Consider the following 15798-nt stretch of genomic DNA (forward strand, 5'->3'; position numbering starts at 1 on the left):
GCCTGGTGCCAAGAGGGAAGCAGCCCCCCAGTGGGGCCCTGTGACCATCCTGCAAAATGGAGGTTGAGAAGAGGGGTGAGGGAGGAGCTACTTACTTCTGGGGCTCCACCTGCCAGGCTGGAGGCGGTAGCCTGAGAGGGAACCTTGCAAGTGGTTCCAGGAAGGCAGGGGAGGAAGGCAGTCAGTCACTAAGACCCACTGCAAAGCCCTGACTCATCTCCAGCACAGAGCACCTCAACACCCTGCCATCGCCTTGTGACCCATGCACACGCCCACAACTGAACACACACAAACAACCTGACCCACATTTGCACAGAGACTATTTGGCACTCTGCCTGCCATAGTCATGTACAGTAATCCCTGGGCACCCTCACCCTTAACAGGAACACTCAGAATGTTAAGAAGGCCCTGAGTCTACTAGCCATTCATGCCCAGTGGGATGGACCCAGGGACCCACATGGGTCCCTCCTCTAAGACACGCCCTGACACAGACATCCTTAGCTCCACAAACTTAAGAGACATTCCCTCAACACCCTCCCTCTTGGGTTCAGAATGTGACTCTCTGACACACACACACATGGGGACAGGCTGGCACAGAGACATGCGGTGACTGCTAGGCGGGACTCCAAGCTCCAGGACATATACCTACCTGTGCAGGACTGCCACTGCCACGTCTGAGTGCCCCACTCAGACACAGCACACGGGCTTCCTCCTCCCCCCTCTGCACAGGCAGAGGAAGTGCGGACACGCACAGGCACAGGACACAAACCCAGACACAGACACAGAGACAGGCAAAACACAAAGACACACATAAACTTTTTATATTTTTTGACTTGTTTTGTGCAACAAAGTTGATATACAATGTTATGTTGGTTTCAGATGTACAGCATAGTGACTAGTTAATTGTGTACATTACTAGACACTCAGACTTTTACACTTTTGATCATGCTGAAGTCCAAGCCCTTCTCCTGACTAATCTCACTCCCAGCCCTGCCTAGTCCTTCCACCACTGAGCCACCCCACCCCATGGTAGACCCTGTCGGGGGCTGTGAATTGCCTAGAAGACCCCTGTGGGGGGTGTGGCAACCCTGCTGGTTAGGCAGGAGGCAGAGACCAGCAGCACTGGGTGGGGAGGCCTGAGCTCATCAGATTCCAGCCTGAGTGATTCACCGGGAGCGCTTGGGGAGGATCTGGGGGGGTCACTGGCCCAGGGGCTGGGGCTTTGGGGGCCTGGGTAGGTTTCAAACCAGTGAGACTTAGGTCCAGAGCAAGCCTCTAGTCTGGGTGGGGGGCTCCCTGTGGGGTGGCACAGTCTGAAGGGGTGTCTGTGGGGCCTGGTTCCCGGGAGGGGCTTAGGACACAGAGCTGAGCCACGTGATGAGACAATCAGCTCTCCCGCCCACCCCGCCTGGGACCTGGGCCCTTGACCCCATGCCTTCCCTGCCCCAGCAGCTGGTGTTTTTAGCAGGGGTTAGGCCAAGGGTGCGGGGCAGGGGTGGGTGACCTTCACGGCCATCTTGACCCCTCAGGTTCTCGTGCAGGCAGCTGGAGTGGACCCCAGAGATCCTGCAGGGCTGGTCCTGCCTGACCCTGTTGGGGCTGACAGGGTTACAGACCCTCACTGTCCTGCCAGGCAAGGCCTCTGCCGAAGAGCCGAGAATGCACGGCTGTCCCAGCGCCAGAGATGTTTTCCTTCTGCGATGGAGCCCTCTGCTCCTGCCGCCGCCTGAGCCTCCTGCCTCCCAGGCTGGGCTGATGCTCAGAGGACCCGGCTGCTCCTGCAGGGTGACCGGAAGAAAGGATGGGGCCCGGGGCAGGACGGGGGTGCAGGAAGTGCCTTTCTTGGAACTCTGCACCAAAATAGCCCATTTTGTCCCTACTCTGGATCTCAGTGTCCCATGGGAGACCCTCACCAGGGTGGGGTCTGAGCTGGATGCAGTCTGGCTTTGGCTTGTCACCCTCCCACTCCCTCCCGTTCTGCCAGCCCCAGCTTCCCCCCTTGGGCCCTGCTCCCCTTTGAAGTCCTAACATAAATATCATGTCTGCTTGGGTTCCCCTTCCTGGCCTGGTCACAGCCCCCAAACCTGGCTCCCACCCCAGTCAAGCCTGGGGGTGCGTGCCAGGGGAGAGGGGGGAGGCCCAGACCACCCAGGGAAGGTGGTGAGCCAGAGACTGAGATAGGAAAGGGGAGACAGAGGGGGTGAGACGCCAGAGACAAACAGGAGCAATGTGAAAGTGGACAGAGCAGGAATGGAGGGACAACCCCAGAAACCAGCAAGGTGACAACCCTGGGGACAGGAGAGCCAGAGACCCCCAACACCGAGGGAAGAGGAAAGAACAGGGAGGAAGAGAGCCTGTGGTCAGAGGGAGAGAGAGTGAGACCCCTGGGGACAGTGAGGGGGCAGGAAGAAGAGGATGCAGGGACAGGCAGAGAAAGGCAAAGTCCCAGGAGTGTGGGGGAGGAGCGGGGCTGAGACGGCGCGACTGGGCAATGGCGAGGGGCGATGTGGCGGCCAAGTGACCAACCGTCCTCATCTGCCCAGGGGGTTCCCAGGACATGGGACTTGGAGCCCTGAGGCCAGGGAAATCCTCAGCAAACTGTGACAAGTCGGTCACCCTACGTGACAGGCCTGTGCCAGATGCCACAGGGACCTCAGGGCCTACTCCCATAGAACCCTCACACAGAGAAGGAAGCCGGCCAACAAGGGCGCCCAGTGAGGCCAGGGCAGGGCCCGCCACTTGGAACCTCACAGCCAGAGGGCCCCAGAGTCGGGCAGGAGAGTGAGAGACAGAAGGGCACCTGCCCCTGCTCCGGATCCCCTCTGCCCGCACCACGTGACCGGGCACAAGGCTTGTTTCTCTCTGGGCCGTGTGTACAATGCACACTGAGAGGAAGGGGTTCCCTTCCTTGCTGGCAGATGTGACCAGATGTTCAGGTCAGGCCCCGCCAGGAGACAGACTGGGGTCCCAGCTGGGCCCAGGTTGGGCAATGCAGGGGCAGCCATATGCTTCTCCCCTCACAGCTGTGGGCACAGCTGCAGGCCCTTGGGGACACACATGTGTCACCCAGCTGCACACACCAAGGCGACGCTAGGCCCATGCAAGCCCAAACACATATGCGCACGTGTTCATGCACAGACAGCCAGGTACAGCCATGAGCACACAGTCTCTCTCCAAGTCAGACATCACCCTTGTCAGCCCCCCAGCTGTCAAAATCCTTTACCCACATGGGCCAGGCCTGGACACCTTTTCTTCCTACCCACCTTCTGCAAGCCCTTCTCGCCCACCCTGTCCGGTGGCCAGCACCACCCCCATTTCTGTGAGGCTCCCTCCTCCACATGCTCACAGGGTCAGGCAGCAGCACATGGTAGGGGGGGAGCCTGCACGAGTCCCCTCCCTCCCAGGCTCCCCTCTTCACTCTGGCCCTGGGACGCTCCCCTCCCCTCCTGAGGCTCCCACCCAAGACCAGGCACCTCCTGCCCACCATCCATTGGCCCTCCTGACAGCCTGAAGGCTGGGGTGGTTTAGGAAGAATTTAGAAATGGAGGGAGGTGCGGGAATGGGGACAAAAGAAAAAAGAGGAAAGGAGGTGATTTGTACATAAAGCAATGTGCTGGCTCAGCAGCCAGGCATGCCAAGGCTCCCTAGGACGCCTGCCTGGGGGGCGCCCCCAATCACACTCAACCCCCCATCTGGGCTGTTCCACCAGGCCCTCTTCAGGCCAGCCTTCACCCCCACCCCCAGGGGCCCACACAGCACATCTGAAACCACCATCCGATTGTCCGTGGTGGCTGGAAGACAAGGCTCCTTCTGGGGAAGTGGGCTTCTGTTTTCCTGCCCCTCTTGAGATTAATTCTCCCCACAAGGTCCATGATCAGAACAGGGAACCCCAGTCTGTGGGCAGAGCTGGGTGTCCTGAGCAGCCCCAGGCCCAGCCAAGGAGACACATTGGCCTCAGGCCCCAAAAGAGAAAACAAGCCATATGGTAACAAGGAAGCATCGCCCCAATCCCTGCTGGGGTGGCTGGAGCTACCGCCCCCGCCAGAGCCACACTCCTGCAGGGCCGGAGGGGTACATTCTGAGCACACCACCCAGCATGCTGGTACTGGTTATGAGTTAGTACGTCTGCCTGAACCCTAATTGCAACCTTGCATCTGAACACCTCATCATTCACCCATCCATTTAGCCACCTATTTACTCACTCCGCACCCACTCCTGCATCCATCCATCCATATGTCCACCACCCGCCAAGTGTTCCCTGCCTCGGTTAGCATCTCCCCTGGGCTACGGCACAACCAAGATGCACCAGGCTGAATGGGACTGGCAGGAGGAGCAAGACCACGGCCAGCGCCCTCTCCCCCCCACCCCCAGGTCCCTGATGCTGCGCCCACAGCACCCTCTATCCCGACTAGGGAAGGAAATTCTTAAGCAGCCGCAACCCCACCTCTCTCAACCTGCGCGAGGGCAGGTGAGTTCCAGGCTCCCACCAAGACTGGACACCCAGGTGCACCTCCGAGCCTCGTTGCCTATCTACCACACCTTAAGCCTTCTTGGGGGTCAGAGGCACCCCACTCCTCCCTACCACCAACAGCGCCGGCTCAGGCTTCCCCTGACTTGCAAGTAGTCCCAGCCAGGCCATCTGGAATTTGGCCTTTGACTGTCTTTATTGTTTCCCTTGCCTGCCTCCCAACCCCTCACCCCAACTGAGGCTGGAGTCCTGACCTCTGATCTGACCCGCCGGCTCGCCAGACGGCCCGCACCCTCCCCTGAGACGCCCCAGCACCAGCAATTGCCCGAATCATGACTGGGCCCGCCACGCCCTTGGCCCAAGTTCCTGCCCGCCCCTAAGGAGCCTCCAGAGCCTGCCTCCCCCAGCCCGGCCCGCCCTGCAGCCTGGCCCTGCAGCCAGCTCCCGTCCCCTTGACAGACTATTGCTACAACCCGCTAGCTGGTCCCTGGGCTCCGGTCCCTCTGCCTAGCACGCACCAGCCACTGGGATCCCCCGCATGCCTCTTCCCCAAGGGCCCCACAGTGGAGGCCTGCCTCTCAGGGGCAGCTTCACTACCTGTCGCCCCTTCCCAATATTCTTGCTCCACTCCTCACTGCCCATCCAGATGTCCCTCATTCCAGGCCGAGGGGCGTCCTTGGTATCCCCCAAACTCAGGTGAAGCTCTCCCACCTCAGCGCTTCCGGCTGGGCTCTGCCTCTTCCGCTCACACCTTCCGCCCATGCCCAACTCTCCCACTGGGCTCCACCGACTCCTCAGGGGGCTGCAGCAGAGAGAGGACTGGAGTAAGAGTCAGCTTGGAGCCCCAGCCCTGCCACTAACTTACCCTGGGACTCCCTGGGCCTCAGTGTCCCCACCTGCAGAAAGGCTTGTTGATTTCCAGGGACCGCCCAGTTCTCAGATGGTCTTAGTTCTGGGGAAGGCTGGACGAGTGTGGGAGTGGGTGGGCTTTGGCTCCAAGCTGAACCCCAGCTTCCCCTGCAATCGCCCTGTCCATAGCACAGTCCCTACAAGAAATGATCACCTAGCCCTGAACATCAGTAAATGCCCAGGTTGAGAAACCCTGGCTATTGGGGGATTCAGGCCAACAAGTAAATACATCCCATGCTGGACAGTGATGAGTGCAAAGGAGAAGAACGGAAGGGCACCCGGGGGGGGCCAGGGACTCTGCCGCTTGAGCTGCAACCTGAAGAAAGTGAAGAGGCAGAACGTTTGAATATTGCAGGTAGAATATTCTAGGCAGAGCAGTCAAGGTAAAGGCCCTAAGGCCGACAAGGCCTGGTGGACTTAAGAAACAGCCAGGAGGGCAGAGAGGCTGGAGCAGAGGAGCAAGGGGGGTGGAGCGGGGTGGGAAACTCAAGGGCAAATCACATCGGCCTGGAAACAGTGGGCAAGACTCTGGCCTTTCTTCTGAGTGCGATGGGGCCTCCAAGATCCTAAGCAGGCCAGTGACTGGATCTGACTGCATCTGAGTTAGGTTTTAGGAGGAAGAGAGAGAGACCAGAGGGCAGGCAGTTGCAAGAATCTAGATGGAAGATGACAGTGGCATGGGCCAGAGGTGGGGACAAAGAAGGTGGTGAGAAGCCATCAGATTCTGGACCTGTTTTGAGGGTGAAGCCAACAGGATTGGCTGAGAGATTGGACACGGGGTGTGGGAGAAAGAGGAGTCAAAGATGATCTCAAGGCCTTGGGCCTGAGCCAACGGAAGGATGAACAGCCCTATACTGACTTTCCTCCCATCGAAGGGGAGGATTCTATGTGCTCCACAGACGGAGACCTTAAGAGAATGACTTTCTGGGTATATAGCAAGTGCTTCAAAAGCCCTAGCTTTTGGGGACTGGCCATGTCTGCAGGGCCAGCCCTGGCACTGTAAGGTGGCTAGGAAAACCAACAATATCCCTACCCCCCCACCCAGATTTGCTCAGAGAACTGAGGAACATTTGCCTCATGCTTTGCAGCTGACAAAGCACATTGGTAAAGGCTGAGTGCTGTGATAGCCCTGCTGAGCTAAAAGGCCCCGACACATTACCCCATTTTGTTCTTAAGAAAAATGGAGACTCAGAGAGGGCCAGTGACTTCCCTGCAGTCACACAGCAGATTAGTGACAGAGTGGGAAGCCGGATGAAGGTAGCTTCCTGAGGGGGAGCACCTCTCTTCCACATCCCCACCTCTGGCTCAAACTTCTGCTAAGAGTGCGGTGGGTGTGCACGGGTTAATCTGACAACCAGCTCCCCAGGGACCATCCTGGATGATGGGCTCGGTGCACATGCCTCCAGAGGCCTCCAGGAGGGGCGGGAAGAGGACCCTGGCCAGGTCCAAGCGGCAGGCCCCGGGGGCAGGGAGGGCTCCACACATGTGATGCCTGTGTCACACACATGGCACTGTGTGCCCCATGCCCATGCATGGTCTCTCACCAGTCCTTTCCTGGCCAGCCCTGCTCACCCTGAGTGCAGCCCAGCCCCTGCCCAACCCCCTCCCCCACACACCCTGCCCTCCTGCAGCAGGAGCCCAGAGAAGCATTTCCTGTTTGGGGGCCGCCTCCTTCTCCTCTGGGCCCATGTTCCCAGGACCCCAGGCTGAGCAGAGGTGAAGGGAGGGCAGCCCCCCTGCCCCTCCTCCTCCTCTGCACACACCGGTCTAGCTGGAGCCAGGAAGCTTGCGCAGGAGGTTGAGGCAGGAGTTTAGTATATAAACGAGGGTCGAGGGTGCCTGCGTGATCAAGGCGGTTCCCACTCCGCGCCTGTACACAGCTGGGAAGGATGCCATGTGTTAGGGCATGTAGAATGCCACACCACTTTTCTATGTGCACCTAAGGGGGTTAGTACGTCAGAGCATGTGCAAACCTCGGATGAAGGAAGTGTCCTGTGTGGGGAGAGCAGACACGCGTGTGCAATGTATGAGTCAGAGTATGTTTCCACATGTATGACGACCAGTTGGGCTGGGACGCCTTTCGTAAGTGTGATGAGGTTGGTGTGTCCAGATTTGGGTCTCTGAGAGTCTGCGAAGCGACCTCATCCCACTTTAGGCCAAGAGCCCCAGACCGTGCTGGAGATTTCCGAGGGTCGTCCAGTCTCCCCAGGCAGGCGTCTCCTCCTCTTCTGGACTCCCAGCCTGTTAGTTGCGCCTCCTCCCCTCCTCCACCTCGCCCCCCAGCACCCCTATCCCTGCCCTCCGCCCCCCTGCTTCCTGCTCTGGCGGCCCCGGGGGAGCGGGAACAGGGAGCTGGCAGCAGCCCCAGCCCGCTCCTTACAAGGCCTGAGCAGCCCGGCCCGCCCCCGCCCCGCCTGCCAGGGGCCCGGTCCCTCCCCCTGTCAAGAGCAGCCGCGGGCCGGGCCAGGGCCAGTCGGGGGGCGTCGCGATGCTGCTGCGCCTGCTCCTGGCCTGGGTGGCCGCGGTGCCCACGATGGGCCAGGCCCCCTGGGCGGCTGAACCCCGTGCCTCCTGCGGCCCGGGTAGCTGCTACGCCCTCTTCCCAAGGCGCCGCACCTTCCTGGAGGCTTGGCGGGCCTGCCGCGAGTTGGGGGGTGATCTGGCCACACCACGGACCCCCGAGGAAGCCCGGCGTGTGGACAGCCTGGTGGGTGCCGGCCCGGCCAGTCGGCTGCTGTGGATCGGCCTGCAGCGGCAGGCCCGGCAATGCCAGCTGCAGCGGCCACTGCGTGGCTTCACGTGGACCACTGGGGACCAGGACACGGCCTTCACCAACTGGGCCCAGCCAGCTACAGGTGGGCCCTGCCCGGCCCAGCGCTGTGCGGCCCTCGAGGCGAGTGGCGAACATCGCTGGCTCGAGGGCTCCTGCACGCTGGCTGTGGATGGCTACCTGTGCCAATTCGGCTTCGAGGGTTCCTGCCCAGCATTGCCAAATGAGGCGGGCCAGGCTGGACCAGCCGTCTACACCACGCCCTTCCACCTGGTCTCCATGGAGTTTGAGTGGCTGCCCTTTGGCTCTGTGGCTGCCGTGCCCTGTCAGGCTGGCAGAGAAGTCTCTCTGCTCTGCATAAAGCAGCCTGAGGGTGGTGTGGGCTGGTCACGGGCTGGACCCTTGTGCCCGGGTACTGGCTGTGGCCTGGACAACGGGGGCTGTGAGCATGAGTGTGTGGAGGAGGTGGATGGTCATGTGTCCTGTCACTGCACTGAAGGCTTTCAGCTGGCAGCGGACGGGCGCAGCTGCGAGGACCCCTGTGCCCATGCCCCATGTGAGCAGCAGTGTGAGCCTGGCGGGCCGCGGGGCTACAGCTGCCACTGTCGCCTAGGTTTCCGGCCTGCTGAGGATGATCCGCACCGCTGCGTGGACACAGACGAGTGCCAGATCGCTGGCGTGTGCCAGCAGATGTGCGTCAACTACGTCGGTGGCTTCGAGTGCTACTGCAGTGAGGGTCATGAGCTTGAGGCTGATGGCATCAGCTGCAGCCCTGCTGGGGCCGTGGGTGCCCGGGCTTCTCAGGACCTTGGGGATGAGCTGCTGGATGCTGGGGAGGATGAAGAGGATGAAGAAGAGGCCTGGGAGGCCTTCGATGGTGGCTGGACAGAGATGCCTAGAATCCCATGGATGGAGGCCACCCAATCATCTGACTTTGGCCTGGCCTACAGACCTAGCTTCCCAGAGGAAGGAGAGCCACAGATGCCCTACCTGGACCCCACCTGGCCGCCCCCTCTTAGTGCCCCCAGGGTCCCCTACCATTCCTCAGTGCTCTCTGTCACCCGGCCCCTTGTGGTCTCTGCCACGCGCCCCACACTGCCTTCTGCCCAACCTCCTATTATCCCTGCCGTGCGCCCACCTCTGGATTCTGCCCCTCATGCCCCCATGATTCCTGCCATGCACCCTGTTTTGCCCCCTGACCCCCAGTTCTCCATGATCTCACCCAACTATCCAGATCTTCCCTCTGCCCACCAACCTCACATTATCTCTGCCACTCGCCCAGCACGGACCCCTGCCCACCAGCCCCCAGTTATCTCAGCCAAATATCCTGAACTGTTCCCTGCCCACCAGTCCCCCATGTTTCCAGACACCCTAGTGGCTGATACCCAGACCACCACTCATTTGCCTCCAATAGCTCACCACACCCCTCTGGTCACCACCTCCAGTGCCCATCAACCCCCCGTGACTCAAGATGTTCCAGTCCTCAAAACCCAGGCCACTCACCTTCCCATTACCTCAACTGTCCAGCCCCCTCTGACCTCTACCTCCAAGTCCCCTGTGCCCCCTGCCCTTCAAGTCCCTGTGCCTACTGCCACCCAACCCCTGGCTCCCCCCATTCCCCTGCCCCCTCAGAGACCCACTAACCAGACCTCACTCACTAGCCATTCACACCCCCATTCCAAAGCCCCACAAGTCCCAAGAGAAGGTGCCCCTGACCCCAAGCTGGCCCCCTGGCTGCCCTCAGCAGCCCCAACATCCCTGGGGGAGGCCAGTCTGGCAGGCCACAGCCAGAGGGATGACCGGTGGCTGCTAGTGGCACTCCTAGTGCCAACATGCATCTTCTTGGTGGTCCTACTTGCATTGGGCATCGTGTACTGCACCCGCTGTGGCCCCCACGCACCCAACAAGCGTGTTACTGACTGTTATCGCTGGGTCACCCATGCTGGGAGCAAGGGCCCAACAGAACCTGCTCCCCACCAGGGCAGCCTCACAGGGGTGCAGACCTGCAGAACCAGCGTGTGATGGGGTATAGCCCCACCTCTGCAGGGTGGGGGCAGGGGCATGCACTGGACACCTGGCCCAGGCTGCACCAGGGACCAATGGGGGTTGCCCCGCTGGACAGAGGGCTTCCTGTTCCCCGGGGCCCAGCCAGGCTCCTCCCTCAGTCAACCAACTAGACTTGACTCTCGGGAACTCTGCTCCCCAACCCAGCACTCATGACAGAGGAGACACCAAGGCCCCCAGGACCTCAAGAAGTGGGTGCTGGGTCTTCTCCAATAAACAGGGTGCCAGCCCTCACCCAAATCTCCTGATCCCCATTGGTGCCTGAGGGGAGGGTCTGGGAGGACTCAGGAAAAAAGAGGGAATCTTCCTTCAGCTTCTCTGAGCCCCTAAGGAAATAAGGTAAGACCCCTTAAAGGAGGGTAGGCTCCAGAGATTCTCAGGGAAACCAGCCCAGAGATGGCAGAGCCTTGCTCAGGGTCACACAGTGAGCCCAAGAGCAGGGAGGTTTGGCATGGAGAGAATTCCATATTTGTTCTTTTTTTTTTTACTAAAACTCCAAGAAGTGGGCTGACTGTGAGGGGAAGCTTCTAGAATGAGGGCTTCTGCTGAACTAGAGCCAAACTGGGATTTTGGGAGTCAAAAGTAAGCCCTGGGCCTGGTGATTCTGGGGAGTTATGGGGGTCTAGTGGGTGAGCTCCTAACTTTCTTCTGGTACTTCCCCTCCCATCCCCACAGGCTGCCCAGAAGCTGGTGGTTTGGGGCTCAGGGCCACTCAAGGGTGCTACCACCCCTCTGTGTTGTAGGTGCCCTGGAGGCTCTCCTCCTCCCTGCTTCCCTGCCCTGGGGAGGAGGTGGGAGTCAGAGCCCAGCAGGCTGGGAAGGGGAGAGCAGGGGACCCAGGAGAGAGCCCACACCCAGCGCCCTGGGCAGCCAGCCTCCTGAGCAGGGCTTTTCTCCTCTCTGGCCACACTTTGCTCTTCTCCATATGGGCGGCACCAAGACACAGAACCCAGGAGCCCCGAATGAGTGAGGTTTCAGGCTGCTCAAGGCTGAGGTGTCTTATGAAGAGGGGGTAAACATCAGAGCCTGGGGGACCCGGCAACCTCCACCATCCTGGGCTCACTGCCTTGGGGATGGGGAGGGGCGGGACCTGGGCGGGGGAGGTGCCAGTTCCCACCGCCTCTACAATTTCTCAGTTGCAGGCTCTAAGGGGCCTCTGATTAGGACAGGACAGAACCACCGCGACCACCCCGGCTGCCGAGGAGGGGTGGCCCGCAGAGCCCCCCTTACCTACCCGGTGCCCTGTGTCACCCTCTGGCCCCAGGGCCTGGGCCTGGGCTGGAAGCCTGGGCTGAACCCCAGAGGACCGGGAGAGGAGGGCTGGAGCTGGGGACGAACCCGGGGGCCGCGGAACGGGAGGAGGGAACGCTACGCACCACCCACTGGCTTTGCGCTCACGTTCCCCTAACTCAAACCAGACACTCCCGCCAGATCCTACCCAAGCTTTTAACCTCGGAGGCGCCACCAGGGAGCCTTGCTGGATGGGAGTGGGCGTCGAGCGGTGCCCCAAGGGCCTGGGTCTGAGAAGGCGGAGCCGGCGCAGACTGGGCGGTGACAAAGCCTACCAGGTCGGGAAGGAGGGGAGCTCCTTCCTGTGACCCTGGGCAGAGCATCCAGAGCGCTCCAAGGGCAGTTAGGAGTTAAATGTACTGATGTCGTAGGGAGGGGATGGGAGTGGGGAAGGGGGCCCAGAGCCGGCCCTTTGTCATCCGGTAATGAGCACCAGATGCCGAGCTGCGTGCAGTCCTAAACAGACGGCCTCCCACGGCTGAGACCCCGCCCGCGCCGATCCGGGGCTCCGCCCAGGCCCCGAGCTGGGTCTCAAGCCCCACCCCACCCAGGCGAGAACCCCGCCTGCACACAGACCCAGGCGCTGTCACCCAGGTCCGTCGGAGCTACGATCCACGTCCACCCACTGCAGTCTAACGCCCCCTCAGGAGCTCGCCAGAGGCCTCGCCCACCAAAGCCACAAGCCTCGCCCCCTGCCAGCTCAGAGATTCTCGCAGAACTTTCGCCGCTTCGGCTCTATCAGCTCCACCCGGGCAGAGACTTTACCGATGGCCCCGCCCACTAGGGCCACAAGCCCCGCCTCTTCGGCGCCGCGAGCGCACACTGGCAGCGTTATTAGCTCCCGCTTCCCAGAGGTACGAGCTACGCCCTGAATTTGTGCATTCTCCTCGCGCGACGTTGCGTGCCCCTCCTAACAGAACCGCAAGCTCCACCCCTTCACAGAGCCAGAGACCCGGTCGGCCAGTGCAGGGGATCTTGAGGAGACTAACTCAGTCGGGGGAGATGCAGACTCCGCCCTTCAGGAGTTCACGCTTTCCCCTGAAGCACCTCCCTCTGCAGGCCCCGCCCTGTAACCGAGCGTCCCGAACCGAAGGGACGGAGCTCCAGATCCGCCCCACTAGGGGAAGAGCTCCGCTCACGCCCTGACACACTTTCCCTCCACTCTGAGGTAATGGCCCGCTTACCCAGAGCTTCGGGGCCCGCCCACTAAGGATGACCACAAGCCCCGCCTGTGACAGTCCCTAAGTCCCGCCGGCCTAGAGCACCCCCCTCTCTCGGGGCTTTGCGCGCACCTACGGGCCACTGAGAGAAAGTATCCCAAACACTTCATTCAGGCTCCGCCTCCTTTAATGCTTAGCCCCGCCCACGTTAGGTCCCCCTTTTTCGGGCGTACGCCCCCCTCGCTCCCGGCCTTGACCCCTAGATCACCGCCTTTGGGGTGTGTTCAGATTAGTGAGACAGAACCCCTCGTCCCTGACCCGGATACCTCTAAACCCTGCCCTGGCGCCCCCCTCTCCTTCCTTCCCCCGGTTTCCGTTCGTCTAGATTGCGGGTTCCCTGGAGAGAGCTACGAGACGTCTGCGGATGGCGTCAATGAGAAGGGCCTTTGGCACCACCTGCCTTCAGCGCCGCGCCTTGCAGCCACTGGGAAGCCTCAGTCCTATCCCTCTCCCAAAGCTCACCAGTGTTCAATAAATCGCTGTTTAATTTATTAAATGTTTGTGTTACTCAAATATCTGCCCCCTGCTCCCACTGCAACAGCAGGTCCGCTAGCGGTTGCCCCCGTCGTATTTGGAAAACCCCAGGGAATCTTCACAGCAGCCCTCAAGCCATTCTGTGAGCTGAGGCAGCCCCTGCCAGTCTTTACAGCGGCGGGTGGGACGCTTGCTGTAACCTTAAGACAGATCCTGTTTCCCGGGAGCGAAAGCACAGCCTCTCACCTAGATGCCCAGAATTGTTAGGTCTGGGTCCTCTCCTCCCGACCCAGCTCCAAAGTGTGGACACCATCCCTACAGGGGTGTGTGTCGGGAAGGCGTGGGTTTGGACTCAGAGGCCCTCAGGGGGCAGCTGAGAGTCGCAGTTTTGGGGCGGGATTGATCTCAGGGCGACTCTGTGTCATTAGCATTCATCACTACATTTGAGAATATTCGCCTACTCACTCCCACACTAGACTGGGGCTCCAGGAAGGTAAGATACTCTGGAGTTTAGCGCTAGGGGCTCAACCAAATGTTTTTCAAACATTCCTGGGATAGCCTGGGAGCTAAAGTTGAGGGTGGCCGAATTAACACCTAGCAAGCTCAGCTAGGTACTAGCACCCAGCTGGGCACCCAACACAACCACCTCCCAACAACCTCAGAGCTGCAGAGTGGGACACCTTCCAGACGAGATTCTACCCCTGGTGCCCTGGCCGCTGTGAACAGGAGTAGGGTTTGCAGCCAAACAATAATAATGAAAATAATAGTGAATGCTCACAGCATTTACATACCACGTCCTATGCTAAAGCTTTACATATCTTGACCCATTAAGATCCATCACAAGCCCCATGAAGTACTATTCTATTATGATTCACAGATGGAGGAGGCTGAAGGCACTTGCCTGAGTGCTTAAGCCACCTGCCCTATGTGACCCAGTTAGTAAATGGAGGTTTGAACCCAGATAGATTCTGTGATCTTCAACCCCAGAGAAAAGCAGCCCATAATGACAATGACAACCGTGTCTCCAATCAGAAAATGCCCACCTCCCAGGGAACTCACTTTCATGGGTGAGGCTGCAAGATGGGACTCCCCAGCGGAACACAGTGGGGTTGGGTGGGAGGATGGCTGAAGCCTTCCTCCCGGAGGAAGAGTCACTCAGTGTGGTTTTGGTGAAGGGAGGCATTGCTTGTGACCTTGCGGGAGCCAGACAAGGGGCTAAATCAAAGTACAGCTTTAGGGCCCCTGGCAGTGGCCGCGCTTTAGCATGGTTTTGCTGAGTTCCAGGATTCTCTCCAGGAAGCCAACCAGGCTCATGACGGGCAGGCACTCTGCACCAGACAGCCTTGCTTCAATTCCAGTTCCACTACCTAAGGGCTGGCTCCCTAATCGCTCAATGTTTGCCTCCTCATTTGAAAAGTGGGAATACTATAATAACCACTAGAGCCACAAGAATCTGTGGGAGAGGAGACAGGACTCTGTGAGCAGAGTCAAGATTTCCTGCTGGAAGCCAGTGAGGGTCTTCAGGGTGGCTGCAGGAACCTGCCCCAGAAATGCTGTGTGCTGTAGCTGCCACTGGGCAGCCCTGAAGACGGGGTCTAGAAACTGATCGTGGGAGAGCTGAATCGGTGGACTGGTGTCTCACACCCGCCAAAACCTCTCTGCAGAGGTTCTCAAACTCCTTCAGTTCCCTGTATCCTGAATATCTCAGTGAGCTTTTCATGACACCCTAGGGTTGAAAAAATACTAACAGCTCCATTTAGGTCCAAACAACATAATACTTGCGTTTTAATACCTCAGTAGTCATTTGAAAAAATAACACACAGACATTGAAAAATACAAGAATATTTTATTTTATTCTTAAATAACCACAGTCATTTGCTAATGGGATGTGTGTGCCACTTGGGCACTGCACAACTTCTCGAAACTTGGAATCAGATTGGACATCACCACCTTCATATTCTGTTCCACATTCACTTTCCCAGTGGCACTTGCTTTTTATCGTGGCAGCTGCCGAAAACCCAGCTTTGCAAAAATATCGTATCATCAAAAGGAATGTAGAGCAATCAAATGTTGAAACTGTGAACTACCTCAAGCTAGCGGTTTGCCAGTTGTTTGACAGATGTCTGGTATCTCTGCATTTCTCTCAAAGTTTCACAGTATTTCATGGTGTCCCTGTGAGTTTGCTGCAATGCCCTGGGCCCTGCATCAAAGGAAGGGTCTTGTTAGACACCAGAAACCTGAAGGAGGAAGCTAGGAGGAGGAGGAAGGTGTGGGTCTTCTAGCCCTTCCCTTCCCTTTCTCCATGGCCTGATTGTCCCAGGGTAACTGATAATGGGGTGGGACTGAAACCCAAACGGGCCGCTGGTGCTGTGCAAAATCAGATTAGCAAGACAATATCACAACCAGGATGAATGCTGAGAGCCTCGGAAGAACATGCAAATTCAGATTTTGGGGGTACGCCACCAGGCCGAGAAAGTATATATCTCGGTCTTGACACATGATTGTCTTGGGGGCCCGTGGGGAAGCTGGACTTGCTTGCCCTAACACAGTCACCTGGTGGTAGCTTTTTCCATAGGGCTTGCTCCAGCCTGGACCTTAACCCA

General features: G+C 59.2%; 1 protein-coding gene and 1 long non-coding RNA gene across 2 annotated transcripts; one reads left to right on the forward strand and one right to left on the reverse strand.

Annotated features, from left to right (window-relative positions):
• Positions 1-805: 805 nt before the first annotated feature.
• Positions 806-13206, reverse strand: LOC118967886 (uncharacterized). The gene is made up of 3 exons (XR_005055200.2): positions 11446-13206; positions 5180-5270; positions 806-1778 (listed from the first exon to the last, which is right to left on the reverse strand). It is a non-coding gene; the product is annotated as an uncharacterized lncRNA (long non-coding RNA).
• CD248 (CD248 molecule) lies at positions 7818-10451 on the forward strand. Its single transcript, XM_017656673.3, has one exon. It carries the CDS (start codon positions 7866-7868, stop codon positions 10167-10169), a length of 2304 nt encoding a protein of 767 aa, XP_017512162.1. The 5' UTR covers positions 7818-7865; the 3' UTR covers positions 10170-10451.
• Positions 13207-15798: the final 2592 nt, after the last annotated feature.

Source organism: Manis javanica, chromosome 11 (genome assembly GCF_040802235.1).
Source record: "Manis javanica isolate MJ-LG chromosome 11, MJ_LKY, whole genome shotgun sequence".
Classification (NCBI taxonomy): domain Eukaryota; kingdom Metazoa; phylum Chordata; class Mammalia; order Pholidota; family Manidae; genus Manis; species Manis javanica.

Excerpts from the sequence above, each read along its gene's own strand:
- CD248 (XM_017656673.3), top strand. The coding sequence starts at position 7,866 with ATGCTGCTGCGCCTGCTCCTGGCCTGGGTGGCCGCGGTGCCCACGATG.